Here is a 25,475-nt window from a genome sequence, read left to right as displayed (position 1 = left end):
TCAACTAAACAATTAATTTGCAGCTGTATTTTGTAGGACAGTTAACCATTTTGCGCACTGGTTATGTAAGTGGAAATTCCACATTTAAGTTGACTAATATTTTGGAATTAAATTTTGTAAAGGTACTAATTGCCATTTGAGGTTATTATAATATGTGAAAAGGTCACTATTTTGCAAAAAAAGATTGTTTGGATTTTTGTTTTGCTTAGGTGTGTATTGTCAAACAATAGCCTAATCCTATAACAAATACGCACCCATATGTCAACTTTTTCCAAACCTAAGTTGACTTGCGTTGACTTTTGGTGTATTGCAGTTTTTGCGGTTATTATATAATCATAAAAGGTCACTATTTTACGGAAAAGTATTTTTAATTGTATTTTCGGCCTTTATTATTATTTTATGGGACAAGAAGCTTCCCAATGTTAATAAATCTAAATTCCAGTATTAATATAACCAATTATATCTTTTGTCTATAAGAATTTTCAACGTAGGATATATACTTTTATGCAAGAACTATATATAAAAAAAGGGTCACTATGAGACAACTATAGCATCATCAAAATAAAATCAATTCAGTTGGACTCCCTGTTCTGTCAGTTCACACAATGATAGTGAAGTCTGCTTTGCATAACATGAATATTGGATTAATTACCAAAAAACAACAAGTAGTCATTCCTCCAGTCATAGTGACCTTCATTGAAAGTATAGTTACTAGAATAGAAACTAAATTACAAAACTAAATTACCAAAATAGAATATAAACTAAAGAATCAGAATAAATGCTTAGGAGTTTTGGAGCCAAATTCCCTGTGCTTTCTCCTTTTCCCCTTGTTAAAGTTTTCATAACTCCCTGGAATCCTCTTTTTTGACTTTCCTTTAGTGTTGGCATGAGCTGGGTCCAAAACTTGAACATAATTCTCATTCTCTGTTGTCGTATTTGTTGTGTTCTGTTCATTGTTGCTTGCAGCTGTAACAATTGTTTGAATAGCTTCTGAATCTTTCTTGAAGCTTTCTTCAAGTATTTTTCTAGCCTCTTCTATTGTATGGCTCTTAAGGATCAGACTGTAGTATTTTCTCAGCATGTGTAAGCGCAGGGGGTGAAACTGTTCAATAATCCTTTAGCTTTTAGCTGTGCCTCATGCTTGTTCCACACCTCAACCTTTACGAACTTTGTCCATCTAAAGGAGATGTACTTCTCTGGGATTCTTTGAACAGAATACAGATGCAGAACACGAGTACAATGAAAGCACAACCAACCTGACTCCTCAAAGTTCTTGCAGGGACAAATAATGATCTCATTCGGCGGATCATACATCACAGATTGTGCGGAGCCAGCTCTATCTTCAAGGTAAACTCGATAAATCATCTTCGGTCCATTTGTGTGAATGAGTTGTACTTGCGATGCAACAGCAAGATTAAATTCTTCTTCAAAATCCCTGAAAAGTGTATGTGTGTAGACTTGAGCAGCATGTTTCAATAAAGAAGTCATTGGATAGTGTGAAGTTGGAATAGATTTGGTGGTGTTGAATTCATCAATATCTTCTGTCCTTCTCCATCTCTTTATCGTTTCTTGAAATATATGATAGAACTCGGTTAAACTAGTCTTCTTAGTAGCTCTGAAACCCACAGCATTATTCGTACTCTCACTCCTTTGTGATGACAAAATCCCAGCAGAGAAGAAGTCCTTACTCAGAGCCGTTGCCCACCTGTGTCTTAATTTATATATTTGGATGAACCATTTGTGTTCCTTTAGTTTGTACTTTATGACCATTGCTTCCCAACATGCGTTAAACTCAGCTTCATTCAGACAACCACTCAAGCATTTGTTGAAAGCAGCTTTGAATGTTGCATCACTCTTCAGGACCCAAATCGTGTTACTGCATTCTGCATCAAATGCCACAGGCAAAGTCTATGCCTTGTGGTTGGAAATACCTGCAAGAATCAATACAGTTACTATCCCCCTAAAATCATGGTTATTATCTTTGAAAAAGGTCACTACATAAATGATTATCAACTTCCTTTCTTTATTGCTCTAGCCATAGCTGCATCTTGGTCAGTAAAGAGTGTGATTGGACTTTTGTCACCCATAGCTTTCTTGAAAGTCTCAAACAGCCACACAAAGGATTTTGTTTTCTCATCTCCTAAGAATGCACACGCAAACATAGTATTTTTCCAGTGGTTATTAATCCCCACAAACGGTGCACAGATGAGGTTGTAACGGTTTGTTCTGTAAGTAGTGTCAAAGACAGTAACATCACCATAAATTTTGTAATCTTCTAGCATCATCGAATCCCTCCAAAACAAATTACAAACCCTTCCTTCCTTATCCAACCTTATTCTGAAAAAGAAATTAGGATCTTCATAATAAGCATCTTGCAGTTTGTCATATACAACTTGAGAATCACCTCCTTCAATAGCCTTAATTTTCAGCTTATAACAGAAATTCATATGATCCTTATATGAATGTTGAAGGAAATAATGCCCTTGGTCCAATTATGCATTCTATGTTAAATCTAATAAGTGCGGTTCAGTATTAATTAACAAGTTAATAATTCAGTGAGATCAAGTGAGCTGAATGCCTGACTAGAGGCCGCTTCAGTTCAAGTGGAATTAATTATATTAATCCACAGCTTACTCTTGACTGAACCCGTAGGGTCACACAAATAGTACGTAAACGGATCAAGTATTTAATGGCATTAAATACTCCATCTATGGATATTCGGAATCGACGGATCTTGGTTTCAGTGGGAGCTGAGATCGTCACAGGCAAGAAATGAATACTCCGGAAACGATGATATCGCCGGAAACGGAAATATGGATCGTATCGGAAATATAAATATTATCCAAGTCGTAGATGTTGCCGGAAACGGAAACATGGTACGTATCGGAAAATATTATCGGAAATGGAAATATTGCCGGAATCGGAAATATTGCCGGAAACGGAAATATTGTCAGAATCGGAAATATTATCGGAATCGGAAAATAATTCCGGAAACAGAAATATTAAATATTTGTTCGAAACGGAAATTAATTCCGGAATCGGAAATATTAAATGTTGTTCGTATCGGAAATGAATTCCGGAATCAGGAATTTAATCGGAAGCGTATCGTACGAATTAGCATCGGACGAGGCCCGCTAGACGAAGGCCCAGCACGAAGCCAGGCCATCGCCCAGCGAGCCGCACGCAGCAACGCACGCCTCGACCAGGCCCAGCGCAAGGGCAGGCCCAACCAAGGGCGCGCGCGCGCGCAGCACCGCACATGGGTTGTGCGCTTGTCGTGGGCCGCAAGGCCTGCGCGGGTGCACGTCTTGTACGATGCGTGTGCGGGAAATCCTAATCCTATTAGGATTCGTGCGAAGATTAAAATCCTAATCCTAGCTATTAGATTTGCTTTGTTATTTAGAGTCCTAATAAAGTTCTAATTAACAAATCCACATCCTAGTAGGATTACAATTCCTTTTCCATACCTCTATAAATAAGGGCCTAGGGTCATTATTTGGAAAGACGATTCAAGTATTCAAAGTGATTTTTGAGAGCAAAAATTCAGTCATATAATTGCCTACATTAGCCGAAAATTCTAAGTACCTTAAGGGCGATCCTAGTTGGTCAAGCTTAAGGCGGATCCGGACGTGCTGTGGACTATCTACGGAGGGACGACATTTGGAGTCCTAAAGACTTGTTCTTGTTCGGTTCGGGCGCAGCTAGGGAAGGCACGCAACAAAGTGTATGCATCTAAACTATGCTAAATGATTATGTGTAAATAATATGCTTTCCTGGCTTTATGGTTTTTCCGCATGATTTATGAATTGTCATATGTATCATAACCTAACAGTGGTATCAGAGCCTCTTATTATTTTCATAATCTAAATTGCATAAACATGGTTAAATATTACAAATTTGCAAGAATTAAAAAGGGGTGATTAATTTTCGTAATTGTTAATTAATTGCAAATTGTGTTTATTTTATTATACGTACGCAGTTTTTCGGCATTTTCTTCGTTACTCATCCAAATCGAGTGATTTTTGTGTCAATTCCGCATGTAAAAGGCATTCTAAAATTTTGACAAAAATAGTAATTTTCGGCCGAACCCAGAATTCTCAAATTCGAAGCCTAACCATAACTTTTCGAAGGTTTTAGTTTTTCGAATGCAAAATTTCGTAAATTTAAGATGTTAAATTAAATATTTGCGATTCTTGTTGATAAATCTTGAATTTTTTATTGACCTACTGTATATGTTTAACAAGTTTGAATGCCTAGCCTTGTTAATTATGCAATCTAATTTGTAATTATGATTAATTTGTTGAAAATTGGAATAATTTAGGATTAATTTGATTTTCATAATTAGTTATAATTTAATTAGATACCTATGATTAAAAACCACCATAAAAATTGTAAATTTATGTTAAATTTAAAATTTTTATGACCTAGACTTGAATCCATGTTAATCGGAAATCAATTAAATAATAAATTTTCGATTTTTTCGCCCTAAAATTATGAAATTAATATTATTTATTAATTTGTCATTAATTTTGAATATAAATTTTTAATTTTTATGCGACTCGCTCATATAACTTGCACGCACAAAGCAATGGACGCTACGTGTTACCCTTAAGGGGTGTTGTATAGTGCGGGCATGCGACGACGAGCAAGGGAGCTCGTCGCCCATGCGGTACGAATGCAGCGAGCAAGGGCATGGTGCACGAGCACAAGGCAGCAGCCCTGCCTTGTGTCGTGGGCTGTGAGCCATGGGCGTGTGGGCAGGGGCGAGAGCAAGGCACGAGCAGTCGCGTGTGGGCAGCAAGCGTGCTGCGCCACAGCGCGCACTGCCTCGCGCAAGCATGCGGAGCCTCGCGCGCAGCGAGCGCAAGCTCGCGTGCCACGAGCGCTACGCACAGCGTCGATGGCTCGCGCGCAGCGAGTGCCAGCTCGCATACTGCTGCCTCGTGCGATGAGCGCAAGCTCGCGTGCGGGAAAGGCAGGCGCGCAGCGAGCGATGGCTCGCATAGATCGAGCGTTGGCAAGCGAGCGCAGCGAGCGATGGCTCGCGTGCATCGAGCGCTGGCGCGCGCAGCGAGCACCAGCTCGCGTGTTCGATTGATGCCTTGCGATGGTGAGCAGCAGCGATGCGACGCAGCGCATGGGCTGCGTGCACATGGCCAGCGATGGCTGTGTGCGTGTGGCCCATGGGCGTGCGTTGCGTGGGATTGTTGCGTTGCGATTAGATCGTTTTGAAATTTTCAGTTTACGTAATTTTAATTAATTTTAAAATTAATAATTTAAATTATTTTCTTGGATTTTAATTTTGAATATTGTAATTATAATAAATTTTATTTATTCTAATTTTTTTACTAAAATTAAAATCATGAATTAATTTAAATACGACTGAAATTAAATTAAATTTTGGATTCAATTATAAATTTATATGAGCTTTAAATTTTAATTAAATTTGTATGTTTCCGGTTAGACTAGAAATACATTTTTATGTTTAAAATTAGTAAAGCATATGAATTTATTGGTTTAAGTGGGAGCTCTTTTTAGTTATATACTCTTGATTAGGTCTACAAATCCTTAAGGTTAAAACAACTTGATTAGAATTAATAAGGACTGAATAATTTGTAGATTATTGGTGCCCTTGATTAATTGCTGCAAATGTTTATGTGATGCATAATGTGTTTTACTAACCAGCTATGTGGGCCATTCATGTTAATGAATGGGTGAATGGTATATATTGTATATGTACTGTTTTGCAGGTTATGAAGTGACTAGTATGGCCCAAATAGGATAGAAAATATGGTCTGCGAACCATTAATTTGAATGTAATTGGTCTAAAGTACCAAAGTTGTTTTTCAATTCAAATATGGTCTGCGTACCATCAAATAGTTGTAATTAGTTTTAATTATAGCTTATCCTATTTGAAGAAAATGGTGCCTCCCACGGAGATTTTCAAGACAGACTTTGAAGTTAAAGCTTCAAGATGAAGTCGGGCCATACTAGATCACATTTATCTTATGCATGTTTTAAGTTATTTATTGCTTTTAAATATGTCTTAAAATGCATGAGATCAAAAGCTTGATTATGTTGCATGATTAAGGATTTTAGTTCACTTAAAATCTAACCAACATAGTAAGAGCCTTAAGTTCCAAACTTAAAAATTGAGTTAAAAGGTGCCATGCCAAAATATACACTTGCTTGGATATCCTTTACATCAATCTAGTAATAGTTTTCGCTCAGCGAGGTGTTACTTATTGGTCCTAAAGGGGCAAGGTACACAAATAATTGTGAGTACATGTTAGTTTTGGTGAAACTCAACGATATAAGTAAGGAGTCCTTTTATGTCGTGGCAAAATCGATAGGTTTACCTAATAAGTTCTTAGACGTACCTATCAACCAAGATTAGTTTCTAGACTATTAGCAAAAGGCTTTTGCTTACCTAAGATGTTTTAGGATTAAGTCGACAAACTGTGCTTAGTTCTTCAATGATTTTAGGATCTTGGAATCATTTTATTCACACCTGTCGGAACACATAATTCGAATAAAATGCTAATGACTTGTTTAAATTGCATGATTGCTTTCATTTTCAAGTTATTATTCATGATAAATGTTTAGACTTTGCATGCTTCAATGTATGTTTTAATTATTGTTTATAATTAAATATCTTGCACTGCAATAAATCCTTTTAGAAAGGTAATAGTAAATTTTCTCGATTGGTAGTGAATTCAAGAACAATTCACGGAAATGAGAGAAAATGAGCGATTTAAAATGTACGTTTCTTTTAGCGACTTTTAAGGTTGTTTTCGAGTATCAAAGTCGAATGGCAAACCGATTGGTGCTTGTGAATTCAAAATACAATGTAGTTTTGAGATCATAAAGCATTGAGTTTAAACACTCAGCTTTACCAATGGTTAACAACCTAAAATCTTTTTCCATTTAATTCTCGAATGAGTCTAGTCCCTAGACATTCGAATAGATTGATGCTTAGAGAACTTTAGAAGCTTCTGGTAAGATCATCTAGTTGAAACAGAATATTCAACATAAATAAAATGGTAAGAACTCTGTTGGAATGACATCGGACATGTCTAACAAAGTATAAAAGTCAACACTATAGAATTCAATTCTTAAGACTATAAGAAAGGGTACAAGAAATAGGAAAGCAAGGAACAAATGAAAGGAATTTACGATTCCGTTTCTACCTATAAGTTTATGTTTAAAGAGAAGTGACCTAGCAATCAAACTTCCTTGGTATCATATACCGCTTGAGGTTCTTACTTCGGTAATAACTCAAACAATGGAAGCTAGGATACACTAATGACCTACAAGTGGGAAATGAAGCATGGCAATGCTACATTAGTTGTAGGGTCATCTAGTTTGTTTTAAGTCCTTTCAAAGGCTGGAACTTAATGGCTATTTTGTTCCATAATCAGCATACCTAAATTTCTGCTTCAAACACAGAAAGACTCACATTCAGAAGAACGAAAACAATGCTTGTTTGTTTGTTTATTTGAATGATATGGTCAATTACGGGTTGAGTCAATATGCTTGATTAAAACAAACAACTCTTTAACAAATAAGAACTTTACTAGGTTCAAATCAACCCCTTGATTTGAGTTCCACTAATCTTTAGCATTGTTGCTTAGACCATATCAACAAGTTAACATTCAAAAGCTCTATTTTGATGGACTTTTGAAAGTTGATTGATTTCTAGATCATTTTAAGACAACTAGTCTTACTTGTTGAAAGTAACAAAAAATATGAACTATTGTTAGAACGCCTAGACAATAGAGTTCAAAGCTAAAGAATTTATGACTTTATTATTTCACATGGATTTGAGTGAATATAGGTTTATTTACTCAAATGTGATATAAGTTGAATCTGTTTGGCTAGTTCAAAGATTCAGAAGTATAAAATCCACTTGGCAAGAAATCATAAAGATCTAGGTTAGATCATGTTGATGATTACTTGAGACCAAATATGATCATCAATGATTGTGTGTTGTAATTTCACAATCTAGGTCCATAAGATATGGCATATCTTAGTTGGAATAATCGAAGTCAATTAGTACTTGATTCGATCAATGATGAATCATAAAGACTTTTCCTATAATTTCTAAAACAAAATGCTCAGCTACCACCAAACTAAACCAAATTCGTCAAAACTATTGAAAAGTAATTTCAGGATATCTTTTCAATTATATATATCTAAAGAATTGCTAAACTCAGTGGGAGCTTAGTGTTTGTTATTCAACAAACTAAGGCCCAAGTCTAGATATATGTTTCATTGTGATTTATTCAAATGAGACACAAGGGTATTGTTTCTACCACGAATTTTTGAGAACATAATGTTTGTTTGCTCGAAATAATGTCCTTTTGGAGATTCGTTTCCAAAATGACAAGTGGGAGAAAATAGACCTCGAAAGTCTTCGAGGCGAACAACAAACATAAACGGACATTCCGGAGGCTTTTCGAAGTGCTTCAGAAAAACCGAACTTATTCTTTAAGGACTTTAGAAGTGGCTTTAAAGAATAGACATCTCTTAGAAGACTTTACAAGTGCTTCAAAGAGAATAGAATATTCAAAGGACTCTCAAAGTGCCTGTTGATATTCTATTGTTTGATGTTCTATACCCAAGTAGGCATAGAGTTCAAGTCACTGGAACTATGAGATTCCTCTATTAGATAGTGAAGAAACCTACAACTTGCAGTCAAACTATTATCATGTAGATTAATGAGTTTGTGACTTGTAAGAAAGCTATGACGAAACCCAGATTCCCTAAAATGGTTAGAGGCCATATATAGACTCAAATGTTTTAAATGGCTAGAGGCCATAAAACATACTCAATGTTTTGATGACAAAATTAAAATTTTGTTGATTTGCAAGAATAGTTTCACACCTATTGGTTGCAAGTTTGTTTTAAGGATAAAAACCATCGAACATGAAAGTGTGTTCACACACAAAGCTAGATTAGTTGCTAAAGGTTACAAGCAAATTCACAGTGTGGATTGTGTTGAAACCTCATGCAAAATCGTAATGCTTAAGTCTATAATTCAAGCAATGATTGCATATTGGTACATATGGCAATTGGATGACAAAACGTATTCCTCAATCAAATGATGGAAGAAAACTATGTACATGGCATGTCATAGGATTTGTGGATCCAAATAATGCTTGAAATGAAATCTAAGTACAGATTTAAGCAAGCAATTGGGAATTGGAATTGTATTTTAGTGAAGCTAATAAGTATTTTAGTTTCATAAAATGTACATGATTCTTATAAATATATAAGAAGTTTAGTGGGAGTACATAATAACTTAATTGGTCCTATGTGTATCACACACATATCTCTCTATTGTGAAATAACATTCAAATGTTAATGACTTAGATTTGAAATTATTCATCAATAATGGACCATGGCGAAACTTAGTACATACTGGGTATTAAGATCTATTTACAAAGATCTTATAATATTGTTTTGGATTAAGTAATGGCATTTACTAAATCAAACACGAAAGACTCCATTGGAGATATTCGTCCCATATGAATAAATCTGAGTAAAGGATGTTTGAACTATGTATAAGCATTTACTAAGTTAAACATCAAAGAGTCTAAATGAGATTCTTAACCTATATTATATATCAAAGAATTTAGCTGAATTTAGTATCTACTGAAACTAGATAAGCTAAAGTTACATGAATAGAATTCAATTGGGAATTATTCTGCAAAAGAATTTATCATGTATGATATAATATGAGGATCGCCAAAAACGTATCGTATGACTTTAGGCATGACGAACATATACCAATCTCTATTGATCTAAGTGAAGATCAACTAGATTGAGATCAAGAATACTTATGGTACTTGAAAAGGTACATAGGAATAGTTCTTGATTCAAGGAAATAAAGATATGCTAAATATTGATGCTACACGCATAAACACTGGCAAAGGATCAAGCAAGACCCTTTGGAGTTAACCATTGATAAGGACGAGCTATAGAGCATCGTGTTTTGAAATGGCAACATGGATTGGAGACTATGAGTTGTTGCGTGGGATATTAAAATATTAATTTCTATGTTCTAAGATACAGCTGGAAAGTATTCCACATATCTGTGAACTGCTTGGATAAGTAATTCCAAACAAAGCATCACTAGCAACCTATAAAGTTGAAGTAAAAGTACTTATTGCCTAAGAAGCAATAAAACAGGGTTGTTTATGTTAAAGAGTTCCTCACTGAACTGAAGGAAATAATGCCCTTGGTCCAAGTATGCATTCTGTGTTAAGTCTAATAAATGCGGTTCAGTATTAATTAACAAGTTAATAATTCAGTGAGATCAAGTGAGCTGAATGCCTAGCTAGAGGCCGCTTCAGTTCAAGTGGAATTAATGATATTAATCCACAGCTTACTCTTGACTGAACCCGTAGGGTCACACAAATAGTACGTAAACGGATCAAGTATTTAATAACATTAAATACTCCATCTATGAATATTCGGAACCGACGGATCTTGGTTTCAGTGGGAGCTAAGATCGTCACAGGCAAGAAATGAATACTCCGGAAACGATGATATTGCCGGAAACGGAAATATGGATCGTATCGGAAATATGAATATTATCCAAGTCGTAGATGTTTCCGGAAACGGAAACATGGTACGTATCGGAAAATATTATTGGAAATGGAAATATTACCAGAATCGGAAATATTGCCGGAAACGGAAATATTGTCAGAATCGGAAATATTACCGGAATCGGAAAATAATTCCGGAAACGGAAATATTAAATATTTGTTCGAAACGGAAATTAATTCCGGAATCGGAAATATTAAATATTGTTCGTATCGGAAATAAATTCCGGAACTGGAAATTTAATCGGAAGCGTATCGTACGAATTAGCATCGGACGAGGCCTGCCGGACGAAGGCCCAGCACGAAGCCGGGCCATCGCCCAGCAAGCACGCGCGCAGCCAAGGCAGCGCCCAGGCCTACCGCAAGGCAGGCCCAGCGCGCGCCAAGGCCACGGATGCGTGGGCCGCGCTGCGTGGGCTGCTGCTCGCACGCGCATGGGCAGCCCTTGTGGCTGCCGTGTGTGTGTGAGTTTGTGCTCATGCGTGATTCCTAAATCTACAAGAGTCAGTGTATGATTAAATTTCTATTCCTAATTGGATAAATTAATTAAATAGAATTCATGTAGGATTCTAATTTCAATTAATTCGTATCCTACTAGGATTACGATTCCTTTTCCATAACTCTATAAATAAAGGCCTAGGGGTCATTATTTATACAACAAGTTTTAAGTATTCAAAACTAAGATTTTTAAGCAGAAAAATCAGCCAATATTCTTGCCTACCTAACCGAAAATATTAGAACCTTAAGGGCGATTCTAGTTGGTCAATCTTAAGGCGGATCCGGACGTGCTGTGGACTATCTACGGAGGGACGACACTTGGAGTCCTAAAGACTTGTTCTTGTTCGGTTCGGGCGCAGCTAGGGAAGGCACGCAACAAAGAGTATGCATCTAAACTATGCTAAATGATTATGTGTAAATAATATGTTTCCTGGCTTTATGGTTTTTTCCGCATGATTTATGAACTGTCATATGAATCATAACCTAACAGTGGTATCACGAGCCCCTTATTATTTTCATAATCTAAATTGCATGAACATGGTTAAATATTACAAATTTGCAAGAATTAAAAGGGGTGATTAATTTTCGTAATTGTTAATTAATTGCAAATTGCGTTTATTTAATTATACGTACGCAGTTTTTCGGCAGTTTCTTCGTTACTCATCCGAATTGAGTGATTTTTGTGTCAATTCCGCATGTAAAAGGCATTCTAAAATTTTGACAAAAATATTATTTTTCTGCCGAACCCAGAATTCTCAAATTCGAAGCCTAACTATGACTTTTCGAAGGTTTTAGTTTTTCGAATGCAAAATTTCGTAAATTTAAGTTGTTAAATTAAATATTTGCGATTCTTGTTGATAAATCTTGAATTTTTGATTGACCTACTGCATATGTTTAACAAGTTTGAATGCCTAGTCTTGTTAATTATGCAATCTAATTTGTAATTATGATTAATTTGTTGAAAATTAGAATAATTTAGAATTAATTTGATTTTCATAATTAATTGTAATTTAATTAGAAACTTATGATTAAAAACCACCATAAAAATTGTAAATTTACGATAAATTTTAAATTTTTATGACCTAGACTTGAATCCATAACAATCGGAAATCAATTGGATAATAAATTTTCGATTTTTCGCCCTAAAATTATGAAACTAATATTATTTATTAATTTGTCATTAATTTTAAATATAAATTTTAAATTTTTATGCGATTCGTTCATAAAACTTGCACGCACGAAGCAATGGACGCTTCGTGTTACCCTTAAGGGGTGTTGTATAATGCGGGCATGCGACGACGAACAAGTGAGCTCGCCGCCCGTGCGGCACGAATGCAATGAGCAAGGGCGTAGTGCACGAGCACAAGGCAGCAGCCCTGCCTTGTGTCGTGTGCCACAAGCAATGAACGAATGGGCATGGGCGAAGGGCGAGCCAAGGCAGTCGCGTGTGGGCAGCAAGCGAGCTGCGCCACAACGCGCGCTGCCTCGCACAAGGGCGCGCAGCCTCGCGCGCAGCGAGCGCAAGCTCGCGTGCCACGAGCGCTGCGCCCAGCATTACTCGCGCGCACAGCGCGCGATGTCGCCCGCCCAGCGAGCGATGTCGCGCCCCAGCGAGCGATGGCTCGCGCGCGCAGCGAGCGATGTCGCGCGCGCAGCGAGCGATGTCGCGCGCCCAGCGAGCGATGTCGCGCGCGCAGCGAGCGATGTCGCGCGCGCAGCGAGCGATGGCTCGCGCGCCCAGCGAGCGATGTCGCGCGCCCAGCGAGCGATGTCGCGCGCACGCACTGCGAGCGATAGCTCGCATGCGATGAGCGCTGGCGCGCGCAGCGAGCATCAGTGCGTGCGGAGGCTTGCGATAGGGAAGCAGCAGCTATGCGACGAGCGCATGGGCTGCGCGCACATGGCCAGCAATGGCTGTGTGCGTACGGCCCATGGGCGTGCAACGCGTAGGCTGTTTGCGTTACGATTAGATCGTTTTGAATGTTTAATTTGAAAATTTCAGTTCACGTAATTTTAATTAATTTTAAAATTAATAATTTGAATTATTTTCTTGGATTTTAATTTTGAATATTATAATTATAATAAATGTTATTTATTCTAATTATTTTACTAAAATTAAAATCATGAATTAATTTAAATACGACTGAAATTGAATTAAATTTTTGGATTCAATTATAAATTGATATGAGCTTTAAATTTTAATTAAATTTGTATGTTTCCGGTTAGACTAGAAATACATTTTTATGTTTAAAATTGGTAAAGCATATGAATTTATTGGTTTAAGTGGGAGCGCTTTTTAGTCATAAACTCTTGATTAGGTCTACAAATCCTTAAGGTTAAAACAACTTGATTAGAATTAATAAGGACTGAATAATTGGTAGATTATTGGTGCCCTTGATTAATTGCTGCAAATGTTTACGTGATGCATAATGTGTTTTACTAACCAGCTATGTGGGTCATTCATGATAATGAATGGGTGAATGGTATATATTGTATATGTACTGTTTTGCAGGTTATGAAGTGACTAGTATGGCCCAAATAGGATAGAAAATATGGTCTGCGTACCATTAATTTGAATGTAATTGGTCTAAAGTACCAAAGTTATTTTTCAATTCAAATATGGTCTGCGAACCATCAAATAGTTGTAATTAGTTATAGCTTATCCTATTTGAAGAAAATGGTGCCTCCCACGGAGATTTTCAAGACGGACTTTGAAGTCAAAGCTTCAAGATGAAGTCGGGCCATACTAGATCACAAATATCTTATGCATGTTTTAAGTTATTTATTGTTTTAAATATGTCTTAAAATGCATGAGATCAAAAGCTTGATTATGTTGCATGATTAAGGATTTTAGTTCACTTAAAATCTAACCAACATAGTAAGAGCCTTAAGTTCCAAACTTAAAAATTGAGTTAAAAGGTGCCATGCCAAAATATACACTTGCTTGGATATCCTTTACATCAATCTAGTAATAGTTTTCGCTCAGCGAGGTGTTACTTATTGGTCCTAAAGGGGCAAGGTACACAAATAATTGTGAGTACATGTTAGTTTTGGTGAAACTCAACGATATAAGTAAGGAGTCCTTTTATGTCGTGGCAAATTCGATAGGTTTACCTAATAAGTTCTTAGACGTACCTATCAACCAAGAATAGTTTCTAGACTATTAGCAAAAGGCTTTTGCTTACCTAAGATGTTCTAGGATTAAGTCGACAAACTGTGCTTAGTTCTTCAATGATTTTAGGATCTTGGAATCATTTTATTCACACCTGCCGGAACACATAACTTGAATAAAATGCTTAATAAACATTGAATTATGCATGAATGCTAGAATTTAAGTTTATTAAGAGAAACTGTGAATGGTTATTTATTTGTTTATTCTTTTCAATTGTAGTTTTTAATATGGCAAACAACAATTCATTCAACATTCGATCAATTCTCGAAAAGGAGAAGTTGAACGGGAAAAACTTCCTTGACTGGCAAAGGAACTTGCAAATAGTTCTTATGCAGGAAGAAAAGGAGTATGTCCTAGATGAGGCGATGCCCGAAGCTCCAGGCGACGGGGTCACTCAGGCAGCCCTCAATCGTTGGATTGATGCCAACAAGGATGTGAAATGTCTAATGCTCGCCACCATGAGTGCGGATCTGCAGAAAACGTTCATCAACTCAGATGCTTTCACAATCATCAGTGAGTTGAAGAACATGTTCCAAGATCTGGCTCGAGTCGAAAGATTCGAGACTCATAGGCAAATTCTTGAGACCAAGCTTAAGAAAGGCGAGCCCGTAAGTCCACATGTTCTCAAAATGATTGGACTCATTGAGAATATGAGTCGGCTGGATCAGCAATTTTCTCAGGAAATGGCTATAGACACCATCCTCCATTCTCTTCATAGCGGGTATGATCAGTTCAAACTGAACTACAGTATGAATAGTCTGGACAAAACGCTCACTGAGCTTCACGGTATGCTGAAGACCGCTGAAAAGACGCTCAAAAGTGATAAGCAGGATGTGCTTATGGTGCGTGGGGGCAAGTTCAAGAAATCTGGAAAGAAGAGGAATGCTAAGAAAGGTGGCAACAAAGCCAGCCCAACTAAGCAAACTGGCGCCAAATCTGCAAAGAGGAAGGTCAGTCAACCCACTTCTGAATCCGAATGCTTCTACTGCAAGAAGAAGGGGCATTGGAAGAGAGATTGCTTGAAGCTAAAGGAAGATCAGAAGAACGGAACAGTCGTTCCATCTTCAGGTATTTTCGTTATAGACTGTATACTTGCTAATTCAACTTCTTGGGTATTAGATACAGGTTGTGGCTCACACTTATGTTCCAATCCACAGGGACTAAGAAGAAGTAGAAAGTTAAGCAAGGGTGAAGTCGACCTACGAGTGGGAAATGGAGCACGGATTGCTGCATTAGCTGTAGGAACTTACTATTTGTCGTTGCCCTCTGGGCTAGTTTTGGAACTGGAAGAATGTTTCCATGTTCCAAGTCTTACTAAAAACATCATTTCAGTTTCTTGCTTAGATGCTAAGGGATTTTCCTTTATAATAAAAGACAATAGTTGTTCGTTTTATTTTAAAGAGATGTTTTATGGATCTGCTAGATTAGTCAATGGACTTTATTTATTAGATCACGACAAACAAGTATATAACATAAATACCAAAAAGGCCAAAAAGGATGATTCAGATCTCACCTATCTGTGGCATTGTCGATTAGGCCATATAAACTTGAAACGCTTAGAAAGACTTCAAAGGGAAGGAATTCTAGAACCATTTGACTTAGAGGATTATGGTAAATGCGAATCATGTTTACTTGGCAAAATGACAAAGCAACCTTTCTCTAAAGTTGGAGAAAGAGCAAATGAACTATTGGGTTTAATCCATACAGATGTATGTGGACCAATGAGTACAAATGCTAGAGGTGGTTTCAGCTACTTTATCACTTTCACTGATGACTTCAGTAGGTATGGTTATGTCTACCTAATGAAGCATAAGTCTGAATCCTTTGACAAATTCAAGGAATTTCAGAGTGAAGTAGAGAATCAATTAGGCAAGAAGATCAAGGCACTGCGGTCTGATAGAGGCGGTGAATATCTGAGCTATGAATTTGATGACCATCTGAAAGAATGTGGAATTCTATCAGAATTGACTCCTCCTGGAACACCACAATGGAACGGTGTGTCAGAACGGAGGAACAGAACCTTGCTAGACATGGTCAGGTCAATGATGGGTCAGGCCGAACTTCCATTAGAATTTTGGGGACATGCACTAAATACAGCTGCACTCACTATAAATAGAGCTCCGTCTAAAGCTGTCGAAAAGACTCCATACGAATTATGGTTTGGAAAGCCTCCAAATGTGTCTTTTCTTAAGATTTGGGGATGTGAAGTATACGTCAAACGATTAATTTCAGACAAACTTCATCCAAAATCTGACAAATGTATCCTTGTGGGCTATCCAAAGGAAACAAAGGGGTATTACTTCTACAATACATCTGAGAACAAGGTGTTTGTTGCTCGAGATGGTGTCTTTTTGGAGAAGGATCACATTTCCAAAATGACAAGTGGGAGAAAAGTAGACCTCGAAGAAATTCGAGTCGAACAACAAACTCTAGAGAATGCTCAAGATGACATTCAGGATGAAACTCAGAGATCTTTAGAAGAATCTGGTGAGAATCATGGTCAATCTAGAAATGTTACCCCGCGTAGATCGCAAAGATATAGATCTCAACCGGAAAGGTACTTAGGTATTTTGACGAACGAGAGCTATGACGTTCTATTACTTGAAAGTGATGAACCTGCGACTTACAAGCAAGCTATGACGAGCCCTAGCTCCAAGCAATGGCAAGAAGCCATGCAATCTGAATTAGACTCCATGTCTGAAAACCAAGTATGGGATTTGGTCGATTTGCCAGATGGCTACCAAGCCATTGGAAGCAAATGGGTTTTCAAACTGAAAAAGGACAAGGATGGGAAACTTGAAGTTTTCAAAGCTAGATTGGTTGCAAAAGGTTACAGGCAAGTCCACGGTGTGGATTACGATGAAACCTTTTCACCAGTTGCAATGCTAAAGTCTATTCGAATAATGTTAGCAATCGCTGCATATTACGATTACGAAATATGGCAGATGGATGTCAAAACTGCTTTCTTAAACGGCGTTTTAACAGAAACTGTGTTTATGACACAGCCTGAAGGTTTTGAGGATCCAAAGAATGCTAAAAAGGTATGCAAGCTAAAGAAGTCAATCTACGGATTGAAGCAGGCATCCAGGAGCTGGAATATACGTTTTGATGAAGCAGTCAGTGACTTTGGTTTCATCAAGAACGCGGACGAATCTTGTGTATACAAGAAGGTCAGTGGGAGCAAAATTGCTTTCCTAGTATTATATGTCGACGACATATTGCTTATCGGAAATGACATTCCTATGTTGAACTCTGTCAAGATTTGGCTTGGGAAATGTTTTTCGATGAAGGATCTAGGAGAAGCACAGTACATATTGGGCATCAAGATTTACAGAGATAGATCTAAAAAGATGATTGGACTTAGTCAAAGCACTTATATCAATAAGGTACTTGATAGGTTCAAGATGGCGGACTCCAAGCGAGGCTACCTACCCATGTCTCATGGAATGACTCTAAGCAAGACTCAGTGCCCAAAAACACTTGATGAGCGTAGACGAATGAATGGGATTCCATATGCATCATTGATTGGTTCAATAATGTATGCTATGATATGTACACGCCCGGATGTTGCGTACGCACTCAGTGCTACGAGCAGATACCAGTCAGACCCAGGAGAGGCGCATTGGACTGCTGCTAAGAATATTCTGAAGTACCTGAAAAGGCACAAAGATGACTTCCTGGTCTATGGTGGAGATGATGAATTAATTGTTAAAGGCTATACGGACGCAAGTTTCCAAACCGACAAAGATGATTTCAGATCACAGTCTGGGTTTGTCTTCTGCCTCAACGGAGGAGCAGTAAGCTGGAAAAGTGCTAAGCAAAGCACCATTGCGGATTCTACAACTGAAGCGGAGTACATTGCTGCACATGAAGCAGCAAAGGAAGCTATATGGCTAAGGAAGTTCATAGGAGAACTTGGTGTAGTCCCCTCCATTAAAGGACCAATAGCCCTGTATTGTGATAATAACGGAGCTATTGCACAGGCAAAAGAGCCTAGACACCACCAGAGAGTCAAGCATGTACTTCGTAGATTTCACCTTCTACGAGAGTTCGTTGAAAGAAAAGAAGTCGAGATAAGCAAAATTGGAACTGATGACAACATATCAGATCCATTAACTAAACCTCTGCCGCAAGCGAAGCACAACTCGCACACTGCAGCTATGGGAATCAAGCATATTGGAGAATGGCTTTGATGTCTCTGTTTAATGTTTTAAAGTTTTAGAGTTTAAATCTTTGTAAAACATTATTGGTTAATCATTCACAATAAATGAAAGGAATTCATTTTTCCATTTAATTTGTGGTTTATTAAATGATGAGTCCCTTCAACTTGACGATATATTCAAGATAGACTGTCAGGACCAGTCCTGTGACTAAGAAATGTCTATCAAGTGAACTTGAATGTCAAAGGTTGAAAATGGTCCCTAATCGGAGTTTTCTATAAAATTGGACGCATAGAAAACGTTAGACGATTAGAATGCAAGATGACTAGTAGTTCTGTTTCTTGAACTATGTGGACATGGCAATGTCATAATCATTTGCATAGATACTTACTTTGGGAAGACTAGTATCGGACAAGACCTATGAAACTTTACTGTAAGAGATGAAAGTCTGTCATAAGTAAATTTCATTAAATTATTAGACACTAAATCCTCAATACCTGAGTGATTTGAGATTACTTGTTTGAGAACTGGTTGCTTTGACGTTGACCAACCGTCGCACCGTAAAAGGAGGCTATAAAGGCAACGCTCAGGTAATCACCTATCAAACGAAGTCTAATCTCAAGATCGCAAGATTGGGATTGTCCTCCCATAAATCGGGATGAGATGCTTAAAAGTTGTACAAGGCCACTCGGAGAGCTAGAAACTGTGAAATGCATGGCCGTGCTCGGATGAATCATAGGCTATGATTATCTGTTTATTTGATCAGTTGAACTCTGAAACCGAGGAACACCTCTGGACATAATAAGGATGACAACTCTTACCTTATGTTCAAGAGCAAGCATCGAGCGACAAAGGAATTAGGAAATGCACACTTGTCCCTAAGGACAAGTGGGAGACTGAAGGAAATAATGCCCTTGGTCCAAGTATGCATTCTGTGTTAAGTCTAATAAATGCGGTTCAGTATTAATTAACAAGTTAATAATTCAGTGAGATCAAGTGAGCTGAATGCCTAGCTAGAGGCCGCTTCAGTTCAAGTGGAATTAATGATATTAATCCACAGCTTACTCTTGACTGAACCCGTAGGGTCACACAAATAGTACGTAAACGGATCAAGTATTTAATAACATTAAATACTCCATCTATGAATATTCGGAACCGACGGATCTTGGTTTCAGTGGGAGCTAAGATCGTCACAGGCAAGAAATGAATACTCCGGAAATGATGATATTGCCGGAAACGGAAATATGGATCGTATCGGAAATATGAATATTATCCAAGTCGTAGATGTTTCCGGAAACGGAAACATGGTACGTATCGGAAAATATTATTGGAAATGGAAATATTACCAGAATCGGAAATATTGCCGGAAACGGAAATATTGTCAGAATCGGAAATATTACCGGAATCGGAAAATAATTCCGGAAACGGAAATATTAAATATTTGTTCGAAACGGAAATTAATTCCGGAATCGGAAATATTAAATATTGTTCGTATCGGAAATAAATTCCGGAACTGGAAATTTAATCGGAAGCGTATCGTACGAATTAGCATCGGACGAGGCCTGCCGGACGAAGGCCCAGCACGAAGCCGGGCCATCGCCCAGCAAGCACGCGCGCAGCCAAGGCAGCGCCCAGGCCTACCGCAAGGCAGGCCCAGCGCGCGCCAAGGCCACGGATGCGTGGGCCGCGCTGCGTGGGCTGCTGCTCGCACGCGCATGGGCAGCCCTTGTGGCTGCCGTGTGTGTGTGAGTTTGTGCTCATGCGTGATTCCTAAATCTACAAGAGTCAGTGTATGATTAAATTTCTATTCCTAATTGGATAAATTAATTAAATAGAATTCATGTAGGATTCTAATTTCAATTAATTCGTATCCTACTAGGATTACGATTCCTTTTCCATAACTCTATAAATAAAGGCCTAGGGGTCATTATTTATACAACAAGTTTTAAGTATTCAAAACTAAGATTTTTAAGCAGAAAAATCAGCCAATATTCTTGCCTACCTAACCGAAAATATTAGAACCTTAAGGGCGATTCTAGTTGGTCAATCTTAAGGCGGATCCGGACGTGCTGTGGACTATCTACGGAGGGACGACACTTGGAGTCCTAAAGACTTGTTCTTGTTCGGTTCGGGCGCAACTAGGGAAGGCACGCAACAAAGAGTATGCATCTAAACTATGCTAAATGATTATGTGTAAATAATATGTTTCCTGGCTTTATGGTTTTTTCCGCATGATTTATGAACTGTCATATGAATCATAACCTAACATGAACTTGGGTAGATCACCTATCTGCTGGCTTGATGGTTCTTCATTGAAAAATGCGTAGAACCACTCTTGAAGCAAGAAAAACGTCTGCTAACTTGATGGTTCTTCATTGCAAAATGAGTAAAACCACCATCAAAGTAAGAAAGACTAGATCACATAATAAACAAACTCGAAAAGATCTTATCATCATATCTCGAAGAACATTCGATGAAAAGGATATTAAGATTGGCAAAGCATGATAACTAAACCTATGCAACAAGTGAGAAGCAACACTCACGTTGTAGCACTGGAAATCAAGCATAGCTTTGAATTCCATGAACTGTTTTAAAGATGGGTTTGAGGCCCATGGTTGTAAAACATTGGGGTTGAACATTTATCATATATGAAATGTATTTTCATATTCCATTTAATCTTGGTTTAGTATTAAATGATGAGTCCCTTCAATTTGATGATATATTCAAGATAGACTTTCAGGACCAGTCTTGTGACTAAGAAATGTCTATCAAGTGAACTTGAATGTCAAAGGTTGAAAATGGTCCCTGGTCGGAGTTTTCTATAAAATTGGACGCATAGAAAACGTTAGACGATTAGAATGCAAGATGACTAGTAGTTCTGTTTCTTGAACTATGTGGACATGGCAATGTCATAATCATTTGCATAGATACTTACTTTGGGAAGACTAGTATCGGACAGACCTATGAAACTTTACTGTAAGAGATGAAAATCTGTCATAAGTAAATTTCATTAAAATTATTAGACACTAAATCCTCAATACCTGAGTGATTTGAGATTACTTGTTTGAGAACTGGTTGCTTTGACGTTGACCAACCGTCGCACCGTAAAAGGAGGCCATAAAGGCAACGCTCAGGTAATCACCTATCAAACGAAGTCTAATCTCAAGATCGCAAGATTGGGATTGTCCTCTCATAAATCGGGATGAGATGCTTAAAAGTTGTACAAGGCCACTCGGAGAGCTAGAAACTGTGAAATGCATGGCCGTGCTTGGATGAATCATAGGCTATGATTATCTGTTTATTTGATCAGTTGAACTCTGAAACCGAGGAACACCTCTGGACATAATAAGGATGACAACTCTTACCTTATGTTCAAGAGCAAGCATCGAGCGACAAAGGAATTAGGAAATGCACACTTGTCCCTAAGGACAAGTGGGAGACTGAAGGAAATAATGCCCTTGGTCCAAGTATGCATTTTATGTTAAGTCTAATAAGTGCGGTTCAGTATTAATTAACAAGTTAATAATTCAGTGAGATCGAGTGAGCTGAATGCCTGACTAGAGGCCGCTTCAGTTCAAGTGGAATTAATTATATTAATCCACAGCTTACTCTTGACTGAACCCGTAGGGTCACACAAATAGTACGTTAACGGATCAAGTATTTAATGGCATTAAATACTCCATCAATGGATATTCGGAATCGACGGATCTTGGTTTCAGTGGGAGCTGAGATCGTCACAGGCAAGAAATGAATACTCCGGAAACGATGATATCGCCGGAAACGGAAATATGGATCGTATCGGAAATATAAATATTATCCAAGTCGTAGATGTTGCCGGAAACGGAAACATGGTACGTATCGGAAAATATTATCGGAAATGGAAATATTTCCGGAATCGGAAATATTGCCGGAAACGGAAATATTGTCAGAATCAGAAATATTATCGGAATCGGAAAATAATTCCGGAAACAGAAATATTAAATATTTGTTCGAAACGGAAATTAATTCCGGAATCGGAAATATTAAATGTTGTTCGTATCGGAAATGAATTCCGGAATCGGGAATTTAATCGGAAGCGTATCGTACGAATTAGCATCGGACGAGACCCGCTAGACGAAGGCCCATCACGAAGCCAGGCCATCGCCCATCGAGCCGCACGCAGCAACGCACGCCTCGACCAGGCCCAGCGCAAGGCCAGGCCCAGTCAAGGGCGCGCGCGCGCGCAGCACCGCACATGGGCTGTGCGCTTGTCGTGGGCCGCAAGGCCTGCGCGGGTGCACGGCTTGTACGATGCGTGTGCGGGAAATCATAATCCTATTAGGATTCGTGCGAAGATTAAAATCCTAATCCTATTAGATTTGCTTTGTTATTTAGAGTCCTAATAAAGTTCTAATTAACAAATCCACATCCTAGTAGGATTACAATTCCTTTTCCATACCTCTATAAATAAGGGCCTAGGGTCATTATTTGGAAAGACGATTCAAGTATTCAAAGTGATTTTTGAGAGCAAAAATTCAGTCATATAATTGCCTACATTAGTCGAAAATTCTAAGTACCTTAAGGGCGATCCTAGTTGGTCAAGCTTAAGGCGGATCCGGACGTGCTGTGGACTATCTACGGAGGGACGACATTTGGAGTCCTAAAGACTTGTTCTTGTTCGGTTCGGGCGCAGCTAGGGAAGGCACGCAACAAAGTGTATGCATCTAAACTATGCTAAATGATTATGTGTAAATAATATGCTTTCCTAGCTTTATGGTTTTTCCGCATGATTTATGAATTGTCATATGTATCATAACCTAACAAATGTCCCACAGCATCTTCTCCACCAGCTTCGTTTGACATGTATCGAAAGGATTCACTAGGTCGAAAACCTGATTCGTGCATAGCCTCTATTGCTTGCTCCTTAGGTACTGTCATTGCACGTTCTGAGCGGTGTAAATGGTTCCATTGTTGTCTTGTCAGGGGGTGGTTGTGTGCCATAACATGCTGTACTATCTCAAATTGACCTCCATCATTCAGTTTTGCTTTGATCAAAGCATTACAACCTGTCCTAGTTATTGCAACTCTTCTTGGTTTTCTTTTCTGTTTTTTCACAGAAGTATTTTCCTCTTTTAGTAGACCTTCAAGTTCATCTTTCTCCTGTTTTTGGTCTTTTTTCAACACAGTGTTTCTTTTCCCAGCTGCTGAACACAGAAACAACTTTGTTGTGACCTGTGTAGTTCCAACTTTTCGTACTTGATTTGCTTTCCTTACACTGAAACCTACACCAGCCGCATGTTGGCAATACAAATCATATATTTCTGTAAGACTTGCCCTAGTTTCTCCAACCAACCAACCATAAATTTCTTCACCATTATTTGTTGCGTTAGCCGTACTCTCTGCTATTAGTTCATCAATTATTGTGTAAATAAGTAACTGTGCTACCAACTTACAATACCATGTTATATACAAAACTAACCTATTATCTATTTAAATACTATAGTCTATCACTTTAAATACATATAGTAACCTTTTATTATTTCGTAGTTACCTTTATGCAATTAAAACGCCAATAGACAAGGTATAAAACTCACAAAATAGATATAGTGACACTCTATCACAACATAGTAGTGTTTAACTTCAAGGTAAAAATTATGGTCATATAATAATAATCAATTTACTCGATACTAATAGCATAGTTTACACAAATCGCAGAATTAACTCACGAAGAAAATAAAATCACAAAATCGCAGAATTATATGTTTACGCAAAAAAAAAATCGCATTAATCAATACGAAAATGTATAGGTACCTTCTGTGATTGCAGAAATCAAAACTAGGTCATCTTCAACCTCTCTCACTTCTTCATCTTCCTGATCTGCAAATTGAATTTTACAATATAATGTATGAAGTTGTGTTTAAAAATAGCATAATTTAATAAATTTGTTATTGCATAATTGATTACCTCCATTATGAATGTGTAAATTCGCACTTGACTCAGATTCACAAATCGTTTTGTTAAGATCAATTTGTGTGATTTCTGATGATTGATTCTCAATGACTTCAGAATTTTCCATTGCTCTTCGATGTTCTTATTCGTTTTCCGGTAAAAAGGTGATCGCAAAATTCATAGAAGTTGGAGGAGAGAGGAAGGTGATCGCGAGCTTGAGAGGCAGAGAGATGGAGGAGAGAATCGCGAGTTGGAGGCAAAGCAGAGAGCTGGAAAATTTGGTGAAGGTGATTGCGTGTAATTGAGGTATGCGGCTGCCCTTTTATTTTTTGGCACGTGTGGGCCTTGGGTCCACAGTAAATAATGGTGGACCAGGTCCACACAAGAATTTTTCTTTAAAATAAGTAAATCCCACTAAAAGTAAAATCCGGAGCAACGCTCGGGCCACAAACTAGTCTAATATATATATATATATATATATATATATATATATATATATATATATATATATATATATATATATATATATATATATATATATATATATATATATATATATATATATATATATATATATATATATATATATATATATATATATATATATATAAAGGGGAGTTTTTTCAAGAGATTTCGGAGCGTCCACGTAGGATTTCCACGTCATCGCATATAATTAAAATATTAACTAATTAAATAAATAATATTAGATAAATATATTAGAGTCTTCACGTAATTGACTACTTAATATGATAAACATAGATTCCACAAACTTCTACCCTTTTGTATATATATATACATATAAACTTCACGAAACAAAATAAAATAATTCCGGTGTGATAGGTAGTCTTCGAATTTTTTATATTACGCTAATATTTCGCTGTTTTTAGCATGTACGGAGTACTATAATTTCATTGAATTTGGCTGCTTTGTTTAATTGTTTGTTAATCAATTGATCTGTGATTATGATTAGTATGAGGATTAGTATTGATGCAGTTGCTATTTGGTATTCTCTTATATGATATAATACCTGTTTGGATGATGATTGTGAATATTGTTTGTTTTCCTAACTTGGAATGGTACGTTGTTAACTTTTATCCAATGTTAACT

General features: G+C 37.6%; 1 protein-coding gene across 1 annotated transcript; it reads right to left on the bottom strand.

Annotated features, from left to right (window-relative positions):
* Positions 1–1,074: 1,074 nt before the first annotated feature.
* LOC110792992 (protein FAR1-RELATED SEQUENCE 5-like) lies at positions 1,075–24,495 on the bottom strand. The gene is made up of 5 exons (XM_056833234.1): positions 24,384–24,495; positions 24,231–24,296; positions 23,253–23,818; positions 2,015–2,429; positions 1,075–1,883 (listed from the first exon to the last, which is right to left on the bottom strand). Exons 1-5 carry the CDS (start codon positions 24,493–24,495, stop codon positions 1,075–1,077), a joined length of 1,968 nt encoding a protein of 655 aa, XP_056689212.1.
* Positions 24,496–25,475: the final 980 nt, after the last annotated feature.

This window comes from Spinacia oleracea, chromosome 1 (genome assembly GCF_020520425.1).
Source record: "Spinacia oleracea cultivar Varoflay chromosome 1, BTI_SOV_V1, whole genome shotgun sequence".
Taxonomy (NCBI): domain Eukaryota; kingdom Viridiplantae; phylum Streptophyta; class Magnoliopsida; order Caryophyllales; family Amaranthaceae; genus Spinacia; species Spinacia oleracea.
This window is presented reverse-complemented; position numbering and strand designations above follow the sequence as displayed.

Excerpts from the sequence above, each read along its gene's own strand:
- LOC110792992 (XM_056833234.1), bottom strand. The coding sequence starts at position 24,495 with ATGGAAAATTCTGAAGTCATTGAGAATCAATCATCAGAAATCACACAA. Across the intron at positions 24,297-24,383 it reads TTTACACATTCATAATGGAG|ATCAGGAAGATGAAGAAGTG; the intron begins GTAATCAATTAT and ends TTCAATTTGCAG. Across the intron at positions 1,884-2,014 it reads TAGAGCAATAAAGAAAGGAA|AATGCAGTAACACGATTTGG; the intron begins GTTGATAATCAT and ends CATTTGATGCAG.